At 39.0% G+C, this 26,210-nt stretch overlaps 1 protein-coding gene across 1 annotated transcript in view; it reads right to left on the reverse strand.

Annotated features, from left to right (window-relative positions):
* Positions 1-2,249: 2,249 nt before the first annotated feature.
* Positions 2,250-26,210, reverse strand: part of LOC122744024 (signal-regulatory protein beta-1-like) — a 40,399-nt gene continuing 16,438 nt past the window's right edge. Inside the window, exons 3-5 of the mRNA XM_043989323.1 lie at positions 24,847-25,191; positions 3,450-3,557; positions 2,250-3,078 (exon numbers count right to left, since the gene is read on the reverse strand). Coding sequence (XP_043845258.1) covers positions 3,029-3,078; positions 3,450-3,557; positions 24,847-25,191 — 503 coding nt within the window. The 3' untranslated portion in view covers positions 2,250-3,028. The remainder of the gene's footprint in view (positions 3,079-3,449; positions 3,558-24,846; positions 25,192-26,210) is intronic.

Consider the following 26,210-nt stretch of genomic DNA (forward strand, 5'->3'; position numbering starts at 1 on the left):
TCATCAAGGTACTTCATGTTAGGAGCCTAGGCAATAATGATGGTGATGTGATGCTGTCCTGCAAGTGGCGATCACATTGTCATGAGCCTGTCATTCACTCCTTTTGGTAGGCACACAGGCTTGTTCACTAGATTAGTTTTGATTGCAAAACCTATGTCAGCTTCATGGCACTCCCACTCACTGTAGCCACTCCCTAAAAATGTGTATCCAGCTCTGAGTTCAGTAAGCTGGCCTTCATTTGCCAGCCTTGTTTCACTCAGGGCTGTTATTTGGATGTGATACCTGCTGAGTTCCCTCACAACACGAGCTGTTCATCTTTCAGGTAGTTCTACTGGATTTTGTGTTGTCCATAGGGGTGTACACATTCCTTGTATGAATGGTTAGTGGAATCATCTTTGTAGAAATTTTTGTATATTTTTTACATGTCCCTGTGTGTGTGTGTGTGTGTGTGTGTGTGTGTTTTGACCACTTGGTGGGATCCCTGCCTGCTGAGGCAAACAGGGTTGAGTAAGCAGACATTATTTAGGCCACTTTTTCTAGCCCCTTCCTAACAAGAGGTGTGTGGTCCTCAAAAAGCTGCTCAGATTCCCAGGGAGCTGTCAAATTCCACTGCTGCTTCCAGTGAGAAGACAACCCTGTGGCATGGCCCACCTGTGTGTAGAGTTGTGACTACAGCTCCCAGAGTATCCACATCTGCTGCTTTGGCACCGGTCTGTCACCACAAGGCTTTGGGATAGGTAAAAATGGTATGGGTGATGTCTTTTGACTCTTGAAGAAATTTGGATTTAAGTAAGGCAGAGTTTCATGAAGTCATTGGCCTCACCTTCTCCTCAAGAGTCATTACATTTCAGTGGCAGGACAGAGTCAAGACAACCAGTGATGGCTCAAGATTTGGACCTTCATGTCTTTGATGTCTGAGCAAGTTTTGTTTTGTTTTGTTTTTTGTTTTGGGGGGGTTTTTTGGTGAGGCAATTGGGGTTAAGTGACTTGCCTAGGTTCACACAGCTAGTAAGTGTTAAGTGTCTGAGGTGGGATTTGAACTCAGGTCCTCCTGACTCCAGGGCCGGTGCTCTATCCACTGCGCCACCTAGCTGCCCCTAAGCAGGTTTGAAGTGTTCCACAGTGTCTGCTTCATCTGCCTTCATGGCCATTGGGAAAATTGTTCTCATCTGTCCATTCTACCAGGGGAAATCTTCACCTGCTTGGCAGAGAAACCCCACTAACTCGCCAAAGGGTTTGAGACAACTCAGTTACCCTCAACTTGGTTTAGTCCATCTGCCAAAATGGTTTACAGGAGTTTGGCCACTTAGCATGTTACAGCTTCTTGTAGCTGGAAGTTTTGATCCCACCCATCTCATTCTTCACCTGGCTTCTATGCCCCCTCCTATAGGCCTGATGCCATGGACATCTCAATCCCATGCATCTGAAAGATATAGAAATTTAGTTATATATCTTTAAGATTTGCAAAACCCTTTCCATGTATCATTTCATTTGATTATCACATCAATCCTCTGATGGAGGGCCTACTGTAATCGTATTAGCTAGTGTAGTTCTTTTAGGTTTGTCAAGAGTTTTATATATATATCTCATTTTATCTTTACATTAATCTTGGGAAATAAGTGTTGTTATATCAATTTTATAGATGAAAGAGATGTATGTGCTATGTTAGGCCCATATGGATTATATGTGTGAACTACAAACAACAAATATTTTAATTTTCCTTCAAATCACTAATAATAAAAGAAATGAATTTTTTTTAAAATGTGAAGTTTCGTGGTCAGCTAGGTGGCACAGTGGATAAAGCACTGGCCCTGGATTCAGGAGTACCTGAGTTCAAATCTGGCCTCAAACATTTGACACTTACTAGCTGTGTGACCCTGGGCAAGTCACTTAACCCCCATTACCCCGCAAAACAAAAACAAAACCAAAAACAAAAAACCCGTGAAGTTTCACTCATGATCAACAATTGGCAAAAATGACAAAAGATGACAATGGTTGGAGGGGGCATGCACAGTTGGTGGAGCTTCATATTAGGTGAACCATTCTGGAACACAATTTGGAATTATCTTAAGGAAGTGACTAAAATGTACACACTCTTTAAACCAGATACCACACTGCTGGCATATATTCCAATGGAATCAAAGAAGAACAAACAATTTCTAAAAGCCATTTTTGTAGAAGCAAAGAACTGAAAACAAAACAATGCCCAAATAAATTGTTGTATAGAGATGTAATGATATTGCTGCAGTATGAAAAGTAAAGGATGTAAACTATAAGAGAAACATGAAAAGACATAGAATTAACCAAATACATATAATGACTACACCAGTATAAATGGAGAGAACAATAACAATGAATTGAAAGTGAATGCAGTGCTCAAACTTGGCCTTGAAGAGATGATATGAGAAAATACCTCCCTCCATCTTTTGCCAAGGTGGAGGGGGGACTCTAGGTATAGAATACTACAAATACTGTCATCTTTGATTTAAGCACTGGCTAGCTCTGCTGAACTATTTTTTCTTCTTTTTTGTTCTTCAATATAAAGTACAGATATCTGGGGGGTGGAGATTATATTGGGAAATAAAACTGATGTAAAACGAAAAGATATCAATTCTTTATAAAGTGCAAGATAGGGAGCTGTGGGCATTCTGAGAAACCCATTGGTATCTATGCCAAATTTCTGTGTGGGTTCTGCAATTAGGTGGCTCTCCCTTTTGCTGATAAGAAAGAAACAGTAGAAGCTGCAAGCATCAGGGCTTAGTGGTGCCTTCACTTCTGCTCTGAAGTGTGGATCAATGGGGGGACGCCAAGTCCAGCCTGATGTCTGCCACATTCTTCCTCAGGTGCAGCTCTTGGATCCAAGGCTCCCAGGGGAGAACTTGGGGTCAGCTGTCCTCTCCAAAGAGGAGAAGGCACCGGGGAGCTACAGGATACTTTGCAGGGGAGGGTGTTGAGATGGAGAAGGCTTTGTCTCATGGTTTTCCAATCCTAGCTCACCAACCTGGTTGAAGGTAGGAGGAGGCTGAACCTAAGGAACTGGAGCTGAGGAGATTGGGACAGACAGGGCAGCCTCTGAAACTGTAGGAGGAAATAGAGAACAGACATAAAGCAGATTCCCCACTAACACACTCTGATCCCCCTTTCCCTCTCCCCTCCCCATTATTCACCTCTGCCCCAAGGTGCTCTTTCCATCCAGAGACATTCAAATGTCTCTGTTGAGAGCCAGGAGCCATTGCGAGGATCCCAGGAGACTGTTGGGATATCCAGGAGATCTTGGGCAAAGTCTGGCTTAATGGGGTCTCCTCCAGCTACAACTGTAAGACTGAAATACCTGAACCACAATGGTGAGACATAGTTTGCTGCTTCTTTGGACTGGTGGTGACTAGCTTCTGGGGCCTTCCTCCTTCAGTTCCCAGTTTCTTAATTGTAGGTTAAAAACCCCATCATACCTTTTATTTTTTGCTTTCTGATGACATAGAGCCAGGATATGCTGAGCAACAATAGCACCTTCAGTCCCAGAAGGAAAATTACAAAGAACTGGCCAGAAACGTCTCGCCCTGAAGGTTAAAATGACAAAAGGAATTATCATATAGGGCAGGTGAGAACTGATAGTCTTTAGACATCTACTTTCCCAATCTGTGTCTAGCCCAGTACCTGGATTCTTAGCAGATCTGTTTTCCTAGTAAAAGCCTCCTAGAATTATCCTTTGGTCAACAATAGATAATTGGTCGATAAATATTAAGCACTTAATATGGTCCATGCATTTTGCTAAGTGCTAAGGTCTCAGGCTTGGGCAAATATTACAGAGAATGACTGTCCTCACCCCCTAATTAGGTGACCCTACTGAAATATAACCTATTCTTGGAAAGTGACAAGGGTGACAGTTTCTAATGTTTAAATCCAGAGACCAAAAGAAGATCATGGCTTTGTTACTTACTACCAGGACTACTTTGAGAAAGTCAGTCATGTTCCTTTGGTAACATTTTCTTCAACTATGTAGCATCTTGTGAGAGGCTAAAATTCTAGCTATTCTATCTAAAATCTAATGAGTGGTCATGAATAAATTGTAAGCTTTAGCAAGAGTATTTAAGTGTTTAAGTATTTATTAAAGAGCATTAGGATCAGAGGGAAAGGTAAAAATCTAACTATTTCTAAGAGACCCCATCATCCGACCAGCCATGGCAAGGTCAGGAACAAAAAGGACCCAGCGCCTCCTGTGAAGCTGGGAACATCCCATCCATTTTCACACACATTTCCAAGTTAATTGGCTGGTAGCCTTGATTGACAGTACCTATGAGCAAACATCAATTCGTGACACCAAGGACCTGACTGCATGGCTTGCCCTCAGATGCTTTCTCCTCCTGGCGGAACTTTCCTACAGTAACTTCCCAGCAGGTGGCATCATTCCAATTGTTACAGTCCCCCCTTTGTTCCTTTGAGAAACACATGTGGTGCTTACTTGATGAAAAGAGTCAAAGATAACAGAATATAATGCCTTCTGCTAACAAAAAATATGTTAATAACAATATAGAAAAGGGAGAAAGGGGAAATTTTGTCCAGAGGGGTGGTCCCTCATGAACCGGTGCTTTGACACTGCCTGCAAAGGGAGGGCCTCTTAACAGAAGGGGAAAAAAAACCCCAATAAAACAAAACTGTTCATTTAAAGTCTTTTAAAGTCTTGTCCTCTGGGTGTAGTCATGGAATGGAAGTCTTTTCAGGGGTTGATGTGTAGATGCTGGTAATCAGACAGGAAAATTTCCTACAAAATTGAGCTTAATACAACTTTAAAATAGCTTTGTCAATAATCAAATCAAACAATGAAAATTCTTAAAAACATGTCTAAGGGAATTCAGAATCTTAGTTGTTACACATGAAACATATAATGAAACAAAAATTGAAACATTCTCTAAAACTTAATATTACTATAGTCCCCCCTTGTGGAAGATAAATTGAGAAGATAATTGCTGTGATATTAATTTTTAAAAATAACTTTTATCTTTGTTTCATCACTTTTTGCATCATCTGCCTAATTATCCTCATGCCATTATGAGAAATTAAAGAATCTAATATAATTGGTAACAGATGTCAAGGCCAAATTCAACACTGTATTTATCATGACACCTGAGATAATTATGGGGGTTACCATAAAAGAACAGAGAAATGATGGGATATGAGCATTCCCACACTTGAACAATATATACTACTGCCCATGCCATATGCCAGGTTTAAAATAGGTGGATGGGATATATGTTCATGCCACCAAACGTATTGGAGGAAACTGAGTCAGACTTAATCAGATGTATAGGATTGAGATGTCCATGGCATCAGACATATAGGAGGGGACATAGAAGCCAGGTGTAGAATGAGATGGGTGGGATGAAAACTTCCAGCCATCTGTACAATATTGTGGGGGTGGGTGGGAATTAAACCAAGAGAAGCCAACCTCAACATTTGTCAAAAGCCATTCCCTCAGCCATACATTGACTTCATGCATGTCTCCCTTCATGTGACAGTTCAATGTCTGCTCTTGAATATATTCCTCTTGTGATCATATTGCATCCTGGCCAAATGGCATCTGATAACTCAGAATGAAGGCAATTAATGTCTTAAATGATAAGTTTAAAACTCCACTAATAGTATATTAGTGTCCCTATTTCCCCATATTCCCTCTAGCATTTGCCCCTTTTCTTTTCTGTCATGTTAGCCAATCTGATAGGTGTGAGTTAGTACCTCCAAGTTGTTTTAATTTGCATTTCTTGAACCAATAGTGACTTAGAATGTTTTTATATGACTATTGATAGCTTTGCTTTCTTCTGAAAATTGCTTGTTTATATCCTTTGATCATTTATAAACTGAGGAATGGGTTATATTTTTTATAAATTTGGCTCAGTTCTCTATATATTTGAAAAAAAAACAAGGCCTTTATCAGAGATATTTGCTGTAAAAAATTGTTTCCCAGCTTTCTGTTTTAATTCTAATCTTGGTTGCATTGGTTTTATTTGTGCAAAATATAATCAAAATTATCCTGTTTACCTCTTATGATCCTCTTTTTCTCTTGTTTGTTCATAAATTCTTCTCTTATCCATAAATGTGACAGGTAGGTTTTTTTTTCCCCATTCTTCCCTAGTTTGCTTACGATATCATCCTTTATGTCTAAATCATATACCAATTTTGATCTTATCTTGGTATATTGTGTAAATACCCATTTATGCCTAGTTTCTGTCACTGTTTTATTGAGGGATTTTTCCCCAGCAGGTTTTTTTTTTTAATTTATGTATTTATTGAGAATTTTCCCAATGTTACATGTAAAAAACATTTTTTTTTAGTGAGGCAATTGGGGTTAAGTGAGTTGCCCAGGGTCACACAGCTAGTAAGTGTTAAGTGTCTGAGGCCGGATTTGCACTCAGGTACTCCTGACTCCAGGGCCAGTGCCCTATCCACTGCGCCACCTAGCTGCCCTCCAAAACAAATTTTTCACATTGATTTTGTTGTTGGTTTTTTTTTGTTTGTTTCACACTGATTTTTAAAAAAAAAAGCTTTGTATTCCAAATTTTCTTCCTCCCTCCCTTCCCACCCCACCCTAAGAAATCAAGTAATTTAATATGTTATACATATGCAGTCATGCAAAACATCTCCACATTAGTTAGGTTGTGATAAAAACAGACAAAATAACTTAGAAAGAGCAACTAACAAAAATATACTTCAATTTATATTCAGATACTATCAATTTTTTCTCTATATATGGATTGCATTTTTCATAAGTCCTTATGATAGCATACTGTTCATCATTTCATTCACAGTTACTATTGCTAACTGTATTACCCTTCATCCTATTCCCTCCCCTTGAAATTTACTCTATTTTCTATTGTCTTTCACCCTATCACTCCTCAAAAGTGTTTTGCTTTTTACTGCCCCCTCCTTCAATCTGTTCTCCCTTCCTTCACCTCTCCCCACTTATCCCCTTCCCCTCCCACTTTCCCACAAGGCAAGATATATTACTTTACTCACTTGGGTGTGTATGTTATTCCCTCTTTGAGCCACTTCTGATGAGAGTAAGGATAACTCACTCCCCCACTCCTTCCTCATCTTCCCCTCCATTCCATGAGCTTTTTCTTGTTTCTTTTATGTGGGCTACTCTACCCCATTCTGTCTCTCCCTTTCCCTTTCTTCCAGTGCATTCCTCTTACCCCTTAACTCTATTTTTTTTGTTTTTTTTTGCGGGGCAATGGGGGTAAAGTGACTTGCCCAGGGTCACACAGCTAGTAAGTGTCAAGTATCTGAGACCGGATTTGAACTCAGGTACTCCTGAATTCAGGGCCGGTGCTTTATCCACTGCGCCATCTAGCTGCCCCCCCCCCCTTAACTCTATTTTAAAGTTGTCATCATGGGGCCACTAGGTGACACAGTGGAAAAAGCAGCAGCCCTGGACCCAGGAGACCCTGAGCCCAAATCCATTTCCAGACATAATCCACCCCACCCTGCCTACCCCACAAAAAATAAACAAAAACCAAATGTTTTACAAATATCATCCCTTTATGTGCAATTCACACCTGTACCCTCTAAGTCTATTCCTTTCAGCTGCCCTAATACTGAGAAAGTTTTTATGAGTTAGAAGTGTTATCTTCCCATGTAGGAATGTAAACATTTTAACCTTTTAACAACCCTCATGATTTCTTTTTCCTGTTTCCTTTTTTTTTTTTTTCTGTTTTTTTGTTTTGTTTTGTTTTCGGGACAATGGGGCTCAAGCGACTTGCCCAAGGCCACACAGCCAATAAGTGTCAAGTGTCTGAGGCCGGACCCGAACCCGGGAACTCCTGAATCCAGGGCCAGTGCCCCATCCAATGCGCCACCTAGCCGCCCCTCCTGTTTACTTTTTTATGCTTCTCTGGGGTCTTGTATTAAAAGTCAAATTTTCTATTCAGTTCAGGTCTTTTCATAACAAATAACTGAAAGTCCTCTTTTTCATTGAATTTCCATTTTTCCCCCTGAAAGATTATACTCAGTTTTGCTGGACAGGTGATTTTTGGTTGTAATCCCAGTTCCTTTGCTCTCCAGAATATCACATTCTATGCCCTGAGATCCTTTAATGTAGAAGCTTCCCAGCAGTTTTTGTCTAATAGTGAGTTCTTGCCCCAGAAGCTTGGGTTCCAGCTCTCCTCAATCTATTTTCCAATTAGATATTTCACATTTTCTTCTAATTTCTTATTCTTTTGACTTTGTTTTATTGTTTCTTGATGTCTCATTGAGTCATTAGTTTCCACCTGACCAATTCTAATTATTAAGGAATTACTTTCTTTAGTGAGATTTTCTACCTCTTTTTCCATTTGGCCAATTCTTTTTAAGGAATTTTTTTCTTCAGTTAATCATTTATCTAAGTGCATCATTTACCATTAGGCCAATTCTGTTTTTTAAGGTGTTATTTTCTTCAGTATTATTTGTGTCTCTTTTATGAAGATGTTAATTCTCTTTTCATAATTTTTTATTTGCACATTCTCATTTCTCTCCCCAATTTTTCCTCTTCCATTCTTCTCTCCTTCTTTAACTCTTCTAGTAATTCTTGTTGGGCTGGTGTTCGATTAGCAGTTTTCTTTTAGACTTTGGTTGTAGCTCTCTTTAATACTGTTATCTTCTTCTGAGTTTGTGTCTTGGACACCCCTATTTCCATAGTTGCTTTTTATGGTTAAATTTGTTGTTGTTGATCGTTCATTTTCTTTTTTTTCTTTTTTCTTTATTTTAAAAAATAGTATCTTATTTTTTTCTAATTACATGTAAAGATAGTTTTCAACATTTATTTTTGTAAATTTTGAGTTTTGATTTTTTCCCCTTTTCTCCCTTCCTTCTCCCCTCCCCAAGATAGCAAACAATCTGATATAGGTTATAGAGGACAATCATGTTAAACATATTTCCACAGTTGTCATGTTGTGAGAGAAGAATCAGAACAAGAGGGGAAAAAGCATAAGAAAGAAGGAACCAAAAGAATAACAAAAAAGTGAAAATAGTACACTTTGATCTGCATTAAGACCCCATAGTTCTTTTTCTGGATGTGGAGAGCATTTTCCATCATGAATTTTTTGGAATTGTTTTCAATCATTGTATTGCTGAGAAGAGCTAAGTCTATCACAGTTGATCTTCACACAATGTTCCTGTTACTATGTACAGTATTTTCTAGGTTCTTCTCACTTCACCTAGCATCAGTTCACTTAAGTCTTTCCAGGTTTTTCTGAAATCTGACTGCTCATAATTTCTTATAACATAATAGTATTCTATTACATTCATATACCACAAAAATCAATAAAATAGATAAACCTTTGGTTAATTTGATTAAAAAAATGAAAGAAGAAAACCAAATTACCAATATCAAACATGAAAGGGGTGATTTCATCACCAATGAAGTAGAAATTAAAGCAATAATTAGGAGCTACTTTACTCAATTGTATGCCAATAAATTTGACAATTTAAATGAAATGGATGAATATTTACAAAAGTATAAACTGCCCAGATTAACAAAAGAGAAAACAAAATCTTTAAATAATCCCATAGTAGAAAAAGAAATTGAACAAACCATCAATCAACTCCCTAAGACAAAATCTCCAGGACCAGATGGGTTTGCAAGTGATTTCTACCAAACATTTAAAGAACAATTAATTCCAATACTATACAAATTATTTGGAAAAAATAGCTGAAGAGGGGGTTCTACGAAATTCCTTTTATGACACAAATATGCTGTTGATACCTAAACCAGTCAGATCCAAAGCAGAGAATGAAAATTACAGACCAATTTCCCTAATGAATATCAACACCAATATCTTAAATAAAATATTAGCAAGGAGATTGCAGCAATTCATCACCAGGATAATACACTATGACCAGGTGGGATTTGTACCAGGAATGCATGTCTGGTTCAACATTAGGAAAACTCAACATAATCAACCATATCAATAACAAAACTAACCAAAATAATATGATTTTCTCAACAGATGCAGAGAAAGCTTTTGATAAAATACAGTACTCATTGCTATTAAAAACACTAGAGAGGGGCAGCTAGGTGGCACAGTGGATAGAGCACCGGCCCTGGATTCAGGAGGACCTGAGTTCAAATCTGGCCTCAGACACTTGACACACTTACTAGCTGTGTGACCCTGGGCAAGTCACTTAACCCCAATTGCCTCACCAAAAAAAAAAAACAACAACACTAGAGAGCATAGGAATAAGTGGAGTTTTCCTTAAAATAATAAGCAGTATCTACCTAAAACCATCAGCAAACATATTAATGGGGATAAGTTTAGAGGCATTCCCAATAAGATCAGGGGTGAAACAGGGATGTCCATTGTCACCTCTAATATTTAATATTGTACTAGAAATGTTAGCTTTGGCAATAAGAGAAGAAAATAGAATTAAAGGAATTAGAATAGACAAGGAGGAAACAAAACTATCACTTTGCAGATATGATAGTATACTTAGAGAATCCTAGATAATCAACTCAACTCAACTTAAAACTCAACTTCAGCTGCTAGACAACATATTTCAAGAAATTATCAAAGGAAACTGCACCAGTGTTTTAGAACCAGAGGGTATCCTTTTTGAGCTTTTCCAAGAGGGCTTCTTGGTCTTGAGACCAATTCAGCTCTCCCTTTCAGGCTTTGGAGGTAGGCATTTTGACAGTGTTGTCTTCCTCTAAGTTTGTGTTTTGGTCTTCCCTGTTTCCAGGACTGAGGGGCTTCAGCTGCTGAACAACTCAAAAACTACTTGGAACATTCGTATACCACAACTTCTTCAGCCATTCCCCAATTGATGGGCATCCCCACAATTTCCAGTACTTTGCCACCACAAAAAGAGCAGCTATAAATATTTTTGTATATGCGGGCCCTTTTCCCTTTTTATTATCTCTTTGAGATATAGACCTAGGAATGGTATTGCTAGGTTAAAGGGTATTCAAAGCTCTACAGCCTTTTGGGCATGGTTCCAAATCATTCTCCAGAAAGGTTGGATCATCAGTTCACAGCTCCACCAATAATGCTTTAGTTTTCCAACTTTCCTACATCTCCAACATTTATCATTTTCTTTTTTCTCCTGTTAGCCAGTTGGATAGTTGTGAGGTGGTACCTCAGAGTAGTTTTAATTTGCATTTCTCCAATCAATCATGATAGAGCATGTTTTTTCATATGACTGTGGAAAGCTTTAATTTCTTCATCTGAAAACTGTCTCTTCATATCCTTTGACCATTTCTCAGTTGGGGAATTACTTGTATTCCTATAAATTTGATTCCGTTCTCTATATATTTGAGAAATGAGGCCTTTATCAGAAACAATGGCTATAAAAATGGTTTCCCAGTTTTCTACTTTCTATTACTTTCTTGGTTACATGGTTGTTGTTGTTTTACATTGGTTTTGTTTGTGTAAAATCCTTTTAATTTAATGTAATCAAAATTATGCATTTTGCATTTCATAATGTTCTCTATCTTATCTTTGGTCATAAATTCTCCTCCTTTCCATAGATCTGATAGGGAAACTATTCCTTGATTTTTAAATTTGCCTATGATATCATCCTTTATATCTAAATCATGGACCCATTTGACTTTATATTTGTATATGGTGTAAGATGTTTGTTTATACCTAGTTTCTGCCATACTATTTTCCAGTTTTCCCAGCACTTTTGTCAAATAGTGAGCTGTTACCTCAGAAGCTGGAATTTTGGGGTTTATCAAACAGTAGATTGCTATAGTCATTTACTACTGTGTTTTGTATACCTAGCCCATTTCACTGATTCACCACTCTATTTCTATAGCTCCATAGCCAGTACCAAATAGTTTTGATGGTTGCCACTTTATAATATAGTTTTATATCTGGTATGGCTGGGCCACCTTCTTTTGAATTTTCCCCTATTAATTCCCTTGATATTCTTGACCTTTTGTTCTTCCAGATGAATATTGTTATTATTTTTTCTACCTATATAAAATAATTTTTGGTAGTTTTATTTGTATGGCACTAATAAGTAAATTAATTTTGGAAGAATTGTTATTTTTATTATATTACCTTGGCCTACACATGAGCAATTGATATTTTCCTATTTGTTTATATCTGCTTTTATTTGTGTGAAAAGTTATTGTGTTTGTATAGTTCCCAGGTTTGCCTTGGTAAGTAGATTCCCAAATATTTTATATTGTCTACTATCATTTTAAATGGAATTTCTCTTTCTATCTCTTACTGCTGGGCTCTGTTGGTCATATGCAGAAATGCTAATGATATATGTGGGTTTATTTTATATCCTACAACTTTGCTAAAGTTGTTCATTGTTTCAAGTGTTTTTAGTTGATTCTTTAGGATTCTATAAACATACCATCATATCATGTGCAAAGAAAGGTAATTTTGTTCCTTGCCTATTCTAATGCATTCATTTGCTTTTTCTTCCCTTATTGCTAAAGGTAACATTTCTAGTGAAATATTAAATAAAAGTGGTGATAATGGATATCCTTGTTTCACTCCTGATCTTAATGGGATCACTTCTAACTTAGCCCATTACATAAAATGCTTGCTGATGGTTTTAGATAGATATTGCTTATAATTTAAAGGAAAGATCCACTTATTATGCTCTCTCGTGTTTTTAATAGGAATGGGTACTGTATTTTGTCAAAATCTTTCTCTGTATCTATTAAGATAGTCATATTATTTCAGTTAATCTTGTTATTGATGTGGTTGATTATGTTGATAGTTTTCCTAAAATTGAGCCAGCCCTGCATTTCTGGTAGAAAGCCCACCTGGTCATAGTACATTATCCTCATGATAAATTGCTGTAATCTCTTTGCTAATATTCTATTCAGAATTTTTGATCAATATTTAGTAGAGAAATTGGTCCATAATTTTCTTCCTCTGCTTTTGCTTTTTCTTATTTAGATACCAGCACTATATTTGTCTCATAAAAGGAATTTGGTAGGACTCCTTCTTTGCCTGTTTTCCAAATAGTTTATTTAATAGTGGAATTGTTCTTAAATGTTTGGTTGAATTCATTTGTAAATCCATCTGGCTCTGGAGATTTTTTCTTACAGTGTTCATTGATGGCTTGTTCAACTTCTTTTTCTAAAATGAGTTTAAGTATTTTATTTCTTCTATTAATCTGGGCGACATATTTTTATAAATATTCATCCATTTCATTTAGATTGTCAAATTTATTGGAATACAGCTGGGCAAAATAGATCCTATTTTTGTTTTAATTTCAATTTGGTTTTGTTCCTTCTTTTTAAAAATCAAATTAATGAAAGGTTTGTTAATGTCATTAGTTTTTTCATAAAACCAGCTATTAGTTTTATTTGTTAATTATGTGATTTACTTACCTTCACTTTTTAAAATTCTCTCCTTTGCTTTTCAGATTTTCTAATTTGGTATTAACTGGTGATTTTTAATTTGTTCTTTTTCTAGATGTTTTAGTTGCATGCCCAATTCATTGACCTTTTTATCTATTTTATTCATGTAAGCATTTAGATATATAAAATTTCCTCTAAGAACTACTTTGGCTGCATCCCATAAGTTTTGCATATTGTCTCATTATTTTCTTCTTTTTTGATGAAATTATTGATTGTTTCTATGATTGGTTATTTGACTCATTCATTCTTGAGGATGAGATTATTTAGTTTCCAATTAATTTTTTTTTAAGTGAGGCAATTGGGGTTAAGTGACTTGCCCAGGGTCACACAGCTAGTAAGTGTTAAGTGTCTGAAGCCAGATTTGAACTCAGGTACTCCTGACTCCAGGGCCGGTGCTCTATCCACTGCACCACCTAGCTGCCCCATTTCTAATTAATTTTTGGTCTATCTTTCCATGGCCCTTTATTACACATAATTTTTATTGCATTATGATCAGAGAAGGATGCATTTACTATTTCTGCTTTTCTGAATTTCACTCTCATGTTTTTATGCCCTAATACATCATCAGTTATTGTATAGGTGCCATGTACTTCTAAGAAAAAGGTATATTCTTTTCTATCCCCATTCAGTTTTCTCCAGAAATTTTATATTTATTTTTTTTTCTAAATGTTTTTCTCACATTTAATTTTTCTAAAATTCTATTCACCTCCTTAATTCTTATTTATTTTGTGGTTAAATTTATCTAGTTCTTAGATGGGGAGGTTAAGGTCCCCCAGCAGTATAGTTTTGCTGTCTGTTTCTTCCTGTAACTCACTTAATTTCTTCTCTAGGAATCTAAATGCTATACTTCTTGGTGAATATATGTTTCATATTGATATTACTTCATTGTCTATGGTACCTTTTAGAAAGATGTAGTTTCCTTCCTTGTCTCTTTGTAATTAGATCTATTTTTTTTCTTTTGCTTTGTCTGATATCAGGATTGCTATTACGGCTTTTTAAAAAAATTCAGATGAAGGGGGCAGCTAGGTGGCACAGTGGATAAAGCACCAGCCCTGGATTTAGGATGACCTGAGTTCAAATCCGGCTCCAGACACTTACTAGCTGTGTGACCCTGGGCAAAATCACTTAACTCCCATTGCCCTGCAAAAAAAAAAAAAATTAAATTAAAAAATTCAGATGAAGCACAATATATTCTGCTCCAGCCTCATACCTTTACTCTGTGTGTATCTCTCTGTTTAACATGTGTTTCTTATAAACAATATATTGTTGGATTCTGGTTTTTAATTCGTTCTGCTATCCAATTCTGTTTTATGAAGAGTTCATTATATGTACATTCACAGTTATGATTACCGTGTATTTGCCTACATATTATTTTTCTCCTTGTTTTTTTTGCCTCTATTCTATTTTTCTCTCTCCTTTCATCTCATCCCTCCTCACCAGTGTTTTGCTTTTGACCACCACCTCCCTCAATCTTCCCTCCCTTCTATCAGAGCCCCACCTTTTTTTCCCTTTCCCCTCTTACTTCCCTATAGGGTAAAATAAATATCTATACTCAACTGAGTGCCTATGCTATTCTCTCTTTGAGCATAATCTGATGAGAGTAAGGTTCAAACAATGCTCACCCCTCCTTTCTTTCCCTCTATTATAATAGGTCTTTTGTGACTATTCATGTGATGTAATTTACCCCATTCTGCTTCCCCTTTTCTCTTCTCCCAGTTTAATCCTTTTTGTAACTTCTTAAATTTATAGCATCACCTCAAAATCAACTTATACATTTTAACCTTACTGAATAACATGTTTTGGTTTTTTTCATGTTTTAAGTTTTTATGCTTCTCTTCAGTTTTGTATTTGAAGACGGAATTTTCTATTCAGTTCTGGTCTTTTCATCAGGAAAGTTTTAAAATTCCCTATTTCATTGAATGTCCATTCCCCACCCCCCACCCCGAAAGATTATGCTCAATTTTCCTGGGTAGTAGATTCTTGGTTGCAATCCAAGCTTCTTTGCCCTCTGGAATATCATATTCCAAGCCCTCTCATCCTTTCATGTTGAAGTTGCCAGGTCCTGTGTAATACTGACTGTAGCTCCTTGATATTTAAATTATTTCTTTCTGACTGCTTGCAATATTTCTGTGTGCTAGTCTATACCCAGATAGGGCCACTACTCCTCTACATCCACAAGCATTAATGCCCTTTTCAAACCTGAGAAAATGATCAGATCCTCAGCTCCCATGTAGCTAGAAGTGCTAGTGCTCCACTTGTACCTGGGTCTGTGACCAGGTCATTTCCTCTCCTATAGCCAAAAGTACTAGTACCACTCTCTTCCTTGGAACTGTGACCAGGGCCCTTGCTCCCTTGTGACTGGCTCTAAGTGCTCCTCTCTGTGCTAGAACTGCAACTCAGAACTGCTTATGGGCAATAGTGTTGCCAATCAGCACCAACCATACTCAGTGCCAGCAAAGGGACCCCTCTGATCTGTTTCTGGATAGTTGTCCAACTACTTTATTATCTCTGGGATGAGAGCTCCTGAACCTGCTACTGCCACTGTCACAACCACCTACAAGGCACACCCCAGTGTCACAGACACTTCCTGTTGCCCCTAAGTTGTCTCAGGCTATGAACATGTCTCCCCCTGACATTTTGTTGACTCTGTATCTCCAGAATTCAATTTGAGGTGTTATTTTAAAATAGTTTGGTGAGGAATGTTGTAAGAATTTGGCTCAGTTGCTGCCTTTACTCTGCTATCTTGACTCTGCCTTGAAATTAGTGAATTTCAACAGGATAATATGGTTCTTTACCAAATATTCCCTGTAACCTTTTGTCAAGCTTCTCTTTCCTATTGAGCAATATTAGCTTCCTGGGATGGCAAACCACACTCCAAGGAAGAAGCCTGATGTCGATCATTGTCTAAACAATTACTGGATTCTTTAGAAAAGAGGTCAATATTAATATTAATCCTTTTTAGTCCTAGACCAGGGAACCGAGTAAACTGAAATATTCTCAATGTAATCATTTGCTTGATTTTTACTTAGCAATTGATATGCAGTTCACTGAGGGAAAGGATTGTCTATTGACTCAAGGCCATTTCAGCAATATTCAGTCTTTCAGAGATCTGTATTTAATGGTGAACACATCTCCAAAGAACACAGTCAGTATTTCACAAACACTGCTGTTTCCCAATCCAGCAGAAAATAGTTCTTTCTCATTTACTAAAAGGAATGAAAGGAGGAGCAAAGATTGAAGGGATGATCCAACATGAAGGATGGATCCAAGGCTGTGGAGACATCTTGAACCTCCTTGGTAGAGCCAGTTGTTACATGTTCACTGTAAGCATTTACACCTCAGTAGTTGTAAAATGGTATCAATGAGATCTTGATGTAATGTTTTTGTTGATTTTCTAAATTTAAGAAAGTGATGAACAAAATAATGATAAGGAAGATTAAACTCAAAAGTGTGACTTGTGGGAGAGAGCTAGTTGTTAAACATTCACCTGATGAGCTCATGGGTTCATCCCTCCTTTTATATAAACACCTAGTTCATGCTTATCAATTTATGAGTACTGGGTCTTCTTAGCTCTTCTAGAAAGATTTTTTTCCTGATTACACAGGTGCAGATCTTATTCAAAGATGGAAGGTAACAGACTTCCCAAGTGCCATATTTTGAATTAGAAGTCAACAGGGACAATCAGCACATACTCTGTGTAACTCACCAGGAAAGACAAATCCAAGCATTCTTTAAAGACTGGGTTCTTATCGGCCAGTCCCATCCTCCCCACTACATATTTAATACTTCAGAGTAACTTGTTGAGCATGGGAAAGGGAGACAATTAGAGCACGAGGCTAATAAATTGCCTTGTTTGAAATACTTACATTGAAAATCCCTTATCTACACACAATAGTCTAGGTCACTTAACTTTTCCTGTAAAGTGTAAAGTATTAACTTTTACACTAGTATATATGCTTATATTAACACTATAGCTTCCTGTTCCCCCTATGAAGACCTTAGGGCTCTTAATCTCAATCATTTGTTAATACTTGAATCTTCTCTTTGTCTAAGATTTTCTTCTCCTAGTGAAGAAATAATCATAGCTCACCTCTGACATAACATTCTTCCTCACTTCCTCATTACAGCTTTCTGTGAGGTAGCTAATATAAGGGATATCATTGCCAGACAGATAGGAAAACTGAGACTCATAAAGGTGAAATGGTATAACTTAGATCACTTAAATGACTTACCCTTGGTAAGTGACAGATCCAGAACATGAACCTAGATCTTCTTCCAAATTCTAGCTCTTTACTACCTGTCTAACTCTAGAAAAGTAATTTCAAATGCTGCAAAATAAGGAAATTGAACCAAATGATCATTAAATTCCCTTAATTCTAGGTCTTCTGATCCTCCTCCTCCTCCTTCTTTCTTTTCCCACCATAGTAGGGTGGGGAATGGACCCTGGGTGTGAATCACTTATCTCAGATAATATCTGACAACCTCTTTTTTTCCTGCAGAGGATTTTGTAATGAATATGATGAACTTCACAGATAACCTCAGAATTGTGAGCATGACCTGCAGTGCTAGTGAGGTTGTAGGAAACACTATCTTTCTCAAGGAAAACATGGGTCCATAGGGTAGGGAGCTCATTCACATTTTTCAATCCCTTCAAGGTGATGTGTTTTGGGGAGAAGGCAGGTGGGTTACAGGAGAAATTAATTGTCTGGTTGACCTCTCTTCTGGGGGTCAGATACCAAAGGGCTAAAGGGCTTGGTTGGAAACAGTTTCATGATAAATAATTCTCTGCCATTACAGCAAATGTAATAACTGATATAAAAGCAATTTATTTTTCAGACTTAAAGTGGTACAAGAATGAAAATTGCACTTGCCATTATCATCTGCCATTGAATAAGCCACAGCCCAGATTCTTATCCCCATCCCATTCCTCCTTCCGGGACATATGCTAATACCCTCCCATCATCAGGAAGAGGGTTTTAGAATAGAAACTATTTTAGAAAGTGTCTTTGTAGCCTTGGTCTACCAGGCTCTTCAGCTTCAGAAACTACCACAGAGAAGAGAGACTCAGATACCAGCTCAGAGGTCAACATTTGGCATTGCTTTTTAAGCTCTCTGATTTCTGAAATTATGTTTTTGGAGGCTTCTGGGAGAGAGAGAAAAATCCACTGATAAGGTAAATTTCAATTACATTTTTACTTCTCTATCTAAATAAAGAGAAGAAAGCAGCATGCATATTTAAAAGGGTCAATAGAGAAAGCAGAGGGAAACCAGACTGGGAATCATAGCTGGTGGAAAGTGGAACAAAGGCCACAATTTTTTTTTTTTTGGTGAGGCAATTGGGGTTAAGTGACTTGCCTAGGGTCACATAGCTAGTAAGTGTTAAGTGTCTGAGGTCAGATTTGAACTCAGGTACTCCTGACTTCAGGGCTGGTGCTCTATCCACTACGCCACCTAGCTACCCCCTAAGGCCACCATATTTTACAGCCTCTTCTGAAGGTCCTGTGACTAAGAAATCTGAGGAAAATGTTGGGGGGGGGCTGTTGGAAGCAGGTTCCTTATCACAATTTCCCTCAATTCATTATTTCTCTTTAAGGAAGCAGGGACCTTGAATCACTTGTTCCATCCACCATTACTCTCTTGTCCTTGATGCTCTCTTCTCTCTAGGCTGTCTTGACACCACTCTCTCCTGGTTCTCCTCCTACCTATCTGACCACTCCTTCTCTATCTCTTTTGCTAGATCCTCCTCCTTATCACTTCCTCTAGCTGTAGATATTCCCCGGGGTTCTATCCTGGGCTTTCTTCTCTTTTCCTTCTATACAACTATATTTGGTGATCTCATCAACTCCCATGGATTTAATTACTATCTCTATGCCAATGTTACTCAAATCTACCTCTCCTGCCCCAACCTCTCTCCTAACGTCCAATCTCACATCTCCTTTGCTTTTCAGACATCTTGGACTGGATGTTCAGTACACATCTTTTAACTCAACGTGTCCAAAACTGAACTCATTTTCTTCCAAAGCATTCTTCAACTTCACACTTTTCGTTTAGTATAGAGGACAACAGTATCTTCCTAGTGCCTCTGGCTTAAAACCTATGTATCATTATTGATGTCATAATGTCTTTTACCCAGCATATCCAATCTGTTTCCAAGGCCTGTCAATTTCACTTTTGCACCATCTTTCCAATATACCCCCTTCCCTCCTCACCAGGAGGTGGTAGTCTATTTTCTTCTGCATTGTGCATACCACATCTAGGTTACCACATTCAATTCCGGGTACCACATGAGAGGAAAGGCATTTATAAGCTAGACAGCATGCAGAGAAAGGTGACTTCAAGGATGAGGGGTCTGCAAAATGTGCCAACGAGCTAGGAATGGTTTGTCTGAAGAAGAGAAGACTTGGTGGTGGGATCTGGGGTGGGATGGAACAGAATATTTGTCTTCCAATATTTGAAAAACTGTCATGTGGAAGATAGGGTTAAACTTAGTCTACATCACTCCAAGGGTAGAATTAGGAGTAATTTTGGAGGCAGGTTTGAGCTCAGTTTATGAAAACGCTACCCAATGGTTAGAGCTGTCTAAGGTGGAAAGGGTGCCCTCCTGAGGTAGGGAGTTCTCCTTCACTTGAGGGATTCAAGGAATAGTGGGATGACCTCTTATAAAGGGAGGGGAGTTAGAAGAGATTTTGAGCCAGATCTGTACTAGATTTCCACTAAAGTTCTTTCCTATTATGAGACTCTGTTGTTCTTTGAGTTCCTATCCTTCAGATCCCAAAGCAAGGCCTGACAAAACTAAGAAGAAAGCTAAATGGTGCAATGATGAAGAAAGTCCCAAGCTGTAAGTCTGAGTAATAGTAATAATCATAGTATTAAAAATAGCATTTATGTAATACTTTAAGGTTTGCAAAGTGTTTTACATACATTGTCTTACTTATCCCCACTCTTTGAAGTAGTTATTATTATCATTCCCATTTTCAGATGAAGCATACTTAGGCTAAGGGAGATTAAGTAACTTGGGTGACATAACAACTAAGCCTCTGAAGCAGGATTTAAATAGGTCTTCTTGATTTAAAGTCTAATAGTCTAACCATCACAAACACTTAGCTGACCTCTAGCTTTGGCTCTGCCCCCCAGCCAAGTTGTGTGACCTTGGATAAGTCACATTCCTTATTTGGCTCTCAATTTTCTCTTTTGTAAATAGCAAAATTTACAAATTCAGTGTTCTCCATGATCTCTAGCTCTGACTAGGCTGGAGCAACCAAAGCTTTTATCCAAGAGAACACTTTTAGAGAGTATTGACAACACTTGTAGCATTTGGCAGTGGAGAAGCCACAGAGCTCTGCAAAGTATATGATGCAGTAGGTAGAGAGCTGTCTTCTGTCAAAAAGTCCTGGTTCAAGTTCTGCTTATGACAAAAAGAAGACAAAAGAAAAAAATCTGGTTATGATTTCTAGATTGAGCTCCCTTACTGACAAGAAGAGGACAATGAGCTGAAGTGGCTTGGTAGGAGATTTGATTTTATGTTGGAAGAAGTGACTGCAGCATCATCCAATGTGACAATGTCTTACAGGTATAATAGCAGGAAGATCAAGAAAGACTACAGATTTTCCTACTGCCTGGATTCTTCTCTGTTTGTCCAGCCCCTTTGTCATTCATCACAAGGCTAGGAGAAACTGAAGTCTGGACACCAGGGGAATATGCCCATCTGTGCCACTCACTAGCTATGAACCCTTGAGTGTGTGTGCTAAGATTTCATTTAGTTTAAATCAGCTATAATCTATTTTCTTTTTTTTTTTTTACAGGGCAATGAGCGTTAAGTGACTTGCCCAAGGTCACAGAGCTAGTAAGTGTCAAGTATCTGAGGCCAGATTTGAACTTCTGAATCCAGGGCCAGTGCTTTATTCACTGCACCACTTAGCTGTCCCCTACAATCTGTTTTCTAAAGGTGCTTCTTACCCATGATATGCTATGATTCTAGGAGCTCTGTATTCCCATGAGATCCCCAGAAGAAGATGCAGCAGAAGGGCATCCCAGAAACCTCAGAGAAGGAGGACCTGCAGCATTGTCCAATAAGACAGTGACTCAGGGGGTGACAGGTGAAGAATCATGTTTGTCCTAAGGCTTCCATGCTGAGGGAGGGTTCAATCCAAGCCTCCTTCATTCTTCACCCAGCTCTACCTCTGATTCTCTGAACTTTGACACCTGTGTAGGTACCTTCCCTGACATACACATTTTCAGTTCCTTTTTCTGCATTCACTTCCCAAATTAGAATGTAAGCTTCTTGAGGACAGGGATTGTCTTTCTTTTGCTTGTATCTATATCCCTACTGCTTAGCCCTGTGCCTGGCACAGCTGTGAAAATGGATGTGCTAACTACCTTTATTTGCTTGAGCCCCCCAATTATGTAGGTAACTGAGAAGAGCTGTATGAGGACTGGCTGCATTAGCTAAGATACAGGGCTGCTTGTGGTGACCAAGAGTAAACCCAGGGGGCAGCTAGGTGGCACAGTGGATAAAGCACCAGCCCTGGATTCAGGGGGACCTGAGTTCAAATCCAGCCTCAGACACTTGACACTTACTAGCTGTGTGACCCTGGGCAAGTCACTTAACCCTCATTGCCCTGCAAAAAAAAAGAGTAAACCCAGCTGGATGTGCACAGAAAATCACCAATTCTGAAGTCAGTTAAGCTCATACCAGCTTTGAAGTAGACCCTGAGCCAGTTGGTAGTTTATGAACCTTTAAGAGACATCCTTATCTTCAGAGATTCCCCTAACTGTTGGTTATCAGGCTCTTGGAAACAGACAGCAGGCAAACAAATATATAGGACCAAACCATAAACAGGCCGAAAGGAGAATGATTTGGAATGGGGAGAGACTAGAAGCAGGCAGACCCAGCAGCCACTATTGCAGTAATCCAGCTGTAAAGTGATGAGGGCCTGTACCAGGGTGGTGGCAGTGCCAGAGGAGAGAAGGGGGAACATTAGAGAGGTATTACAAAGGTGGAATTGACATACCTGAGCAACAGCTTGGCTATGGGGGGTTGTGAGAGATAGTGCAGAGTCCAGGATGACTCCTAGGTTGTGAGCCTGAGGAAAAGGGAGGATGTTGTTGAGGGGGAAGGTTTAAGTATAAGATAATGAGTTCTGGTTTGGACATAGTGAGTTTACAATGTCTATTGCACATCCAGTTTGAGCTATCTGAAAGGCATTGTTAATCATCATTAAAAGGAAGATGGAGGGCCTTTGAGTACCGCCCCCCCCCACCACTGCCTTTCCTCCTCTGCCCTCTGTTCCCACTGAACCCTCTTGACCCCTGCTCCCTTACCCCCCCCTCAGTCATTAACAAACCTTCCTTTACCGTGGTCTTCTCTTTTTCATGTTCTACATCATTTGACACATGAATGTCTGACTTTCCAGAAAAGACCACAGCCCTGGACAGTCTCTATGATCCTTTGTCCTGTTTCTTTCATGTTCCCTGACACACAGGACCAGGGGGAGTTGGCTTACTGTTTGTTCCTCATGGCCTTTCAGGTCTGCTCTCTGTTATCATGGCTCAGCCACCTTTCTTCTGTTGAGGTTCAAGTCAAGTTTCCATATCATGTGGTCCACACCCTTGCCCATGTGATCTACTCATCTCTAAATTGTTTTCTTCAGTGAGCTTTTGCATCTTGTTTTCCATTTGGCCAATTTGACTTTTGAGGGAGTTGATTTCTTCAGTGGATTTTTCCATTTGGCCAATTGTATTTTTTAAGGAATTGTTTTCTTCAGTCAATTTTTGTGCTTCTTTTTCTAAGCTGCTGACTCTTTTTTTTTCATAATTTTCTTACATAACTCTCATTTCTCTTATTTCTTTCCCCATTTTTTCTTTTACCTCTCTTATTTGATTTTTTTTTTTGCGGGGCAGTTGGGGTTAAGTGACTTGCCCAGGGTCACACAGCTAGTAAGTGTTAAGTGTCTGAGGCCGGATTTGAACTCAGGTACTCCTGAATTCAGGGCCGGTGCTCTATCCACTGCGCAATCTAGCTGCCCCTCTTATTTGATTTTTAATATCCCTTTTTGAGCTCTTCTAAGAAGGCTTTTTGGTCTTGAGACCAATTCATCTTCTCCTTTGAGGCTTCACATGTAGGCATTTTGACAGTGTTGTCCTCATCTGAGTTTGTGTTTTGGTCTACCCTGTTACCATAGAAGCTCTCTATGGTAAGGGTCCTTTTCTTTTCTTACTCATATTTTAGCCTATTTTGTGACTTTTAAAGTTGAGCTCTTCTCCTGGGGAACAGAGGCCACTGTTGCGAGCTTCTTGTGCTGAGGGCCAGGGGCCTGATCACTGGCTTTCTGCTCTGAGTCCTCTGGGGCTTGAAGCTTGCTCACTGCACTGGGCTTGCTCTCTGCCCTGGGATGGCTTGGCCCGTGGTTAGTTATCTAGCTGGCAGTTTGCCCTCTCAGCCTGGGATGGGGGTCTCACAACTGCCCTGCTGAGCCAGGAACAAGGAGCCTCAGCTGCTGATCTGTGCTGTAGCCAAGAGCATCCTGCTGGCTTGCCCAGACACTCTCCACACTGTGCTGAGCTGTGCTGAGCCCCCCTTTCACCCAAATGAGACTGATCTTTCCTGAAGTTTTCTAAATTATCTCAAGTTGGAAGACTGTGTCTCTGTCTTTTTGTAGGTTCTGTAGCTCTGGAATCCATTTAGAGGTTTGATTTAATGTTGCTTCTGAGGGAAATTGAGGGAGCTTGGGTAACTTCCTGGCTTCTCTCTGCTATCTTGGCTCTCTCCCCATCTAATTTATTTTCATTGTTTTCTGAAAGAATTCAGAACCTGATTCACAACCATGCTCCCCAACCCAATCCATGCCTCTATACTTAGGGAGTTTATTGTACATGTTAATGTCCTTTTCAACATCATCACTTGTCAGTTCATCAACATTAAAAATTTCCACAACCTATATTTCTTTTCTTATTTTTTTCCACATTTTTTCGATGTAGACTCCCACATGTATGGGCATATTTTAGACCCCTAAATCACCCATAACTGTGCCAACATCAAGATTTTGAACTCTGGTTCCCTGATATTAATCACCTGAGTTTGGAGGAGGAATTTCCACAGCAACAAAAGAACACATAATTCTCCCTCATACCAAGAAGCCAGTGCCTTGGGCTGGGGTTTAGTGAATAGTAGAAGTTAAGAAGAATGAAAGGTGAAAACACTGGTGGGGAAAAGCTAAGGTCCCTTGAATGGGTTTAAGAAGGGCCAGTATCTTGGAAGCTGATGTACAGTCAAGGAAGCCTAAGGCCAGTCCTGGATATTTCATACTCTCCCATGTTTGGGGCTTCTTATCCTGAAAGTGGAACCTGCCTTGTCCTACTACTTTGCTTCATCAACTTCAAAAGTAGATTCTCAAAAAAAGAGACAACTCAAAAATGAGAGGCCTCTGTGAGATTCCTGAGCTTGGCATTCCTAGCAGGACAAGGAAGGAGGCCCAGAGCTCTGTACTTACCCCTCATACACAACATGGTGCCCCCACCAGATTTAAACTCGGTTTCAGGATTCCCCTTTTTGAACTTTATACAGTAATAGGTGCCTAAGTCCTCTGAAGTGATGTGGCTGATGTTGATGGAGAAATCCATGTTGCTTGATGGGTCAGCTGTCATTATCCTGGGGAAGGGGCCTCCTTTGAAATTGTAAATTTCCTGTCTCTGGGGCCCTTTCCCCTTGAACCATTTAACTGGTCCTGCTGGTGGAATCCCAGAAATTGTGCAGTTCAGGGTGACTGTCTCTCCCTCTGCCACAGAAATGGGATGCTTGGGCTGCAGCACCTGGATCTCCTCCTGACCTTGGGCTCCTAAAAGGAAATATGAGGTTTGACACAGTTTTCCTGCCTGGATCATCCCAGGATTGTGGCCTGGCTCTCTGCATCTAGTTTGGGTTATATTCGAGGTATCCTGATTCTGGGTCTGGTCTGGAGAACTGAGAGGGAGTCAGGGAGAAGGGCTTGTAATTCTGGACCCAGAGGTGATGTTAGGCAAACATAATTGAGCTCAGGTTAAGCATCACCTCCCATGTAAGGTATGTCATCTTCCCTCTTCCCTCTTCCCATACACATAGCCCTGCATCACAGATTATCCCAATGCCTGAAAATATTTCTTCTTTTTCTCAACTGCTAAAGTTTTTCTCTTCCAGCATGTTTCAACTCAGCTAAGCTGTCTTTCATGAACCATTCCCAAGCCCTTCACCTAAAAATGATCCCTCCCTCTTCAGATTTTCCTGGACCACATTGATTGAAGCTCTCTTTTCATTCATTCATTCATTCATTCATTCATTCATTCATTCATTCATTCACCATTTCTTTAGCACCTACTGTGGTGAAGTTAGAAAGATAAAGTATAATATTCTCCACCTCTCAAGGAGCTTATTCTATCACACTATATCTTTCTTATATATTTGTTGGTAGTTGATATTTCCTTCCTAGTAGAAAATAAGCTTTTCGTGGGTCATTTCTCATCTTTTAAAGCCCAGGTTTGATCACAGTGCTCACATATATAAATCATAATAATATCACCAACAACAGTAATAATAATTAGCCTTTACAAAACACTTTCTATAGCTTAACTCATTTGATCTTCACAGCAGCCCTGACAGGCAAGTATTGTTTTTGCAGATGCAGAAACTGAGACACAGAAGTTGTCACTTACCCAGAGTCACACGGGCAGTAAGTGACTGAGGCAACCTTTGAACTCAGTTCTCCCTGACCCCAATTTCTGCATTCCATCCACCCTATTGAGCATCTCACATATTTACTGAGATGACTTACCTTGAGGACTCCAAGGTGGTCTCTACATAGGGCTGATTAACTAAACGTGT

This window comes from Dromiciops gliroides, chromosome 2 (assembly GCF_019393635.1).
Source record: "Dromiciops gliroides isolate mDroGli1 chromosome 2, mDroGli1.pri, whole genome shotgun sequence".
NCBI classification, from domain to species: Eukaryota; Metazoa; Chordata; class Mammalia; order Microbiotheria; family Microbiotheriidae; genus Dromiciops; species Dromiciops gliroides.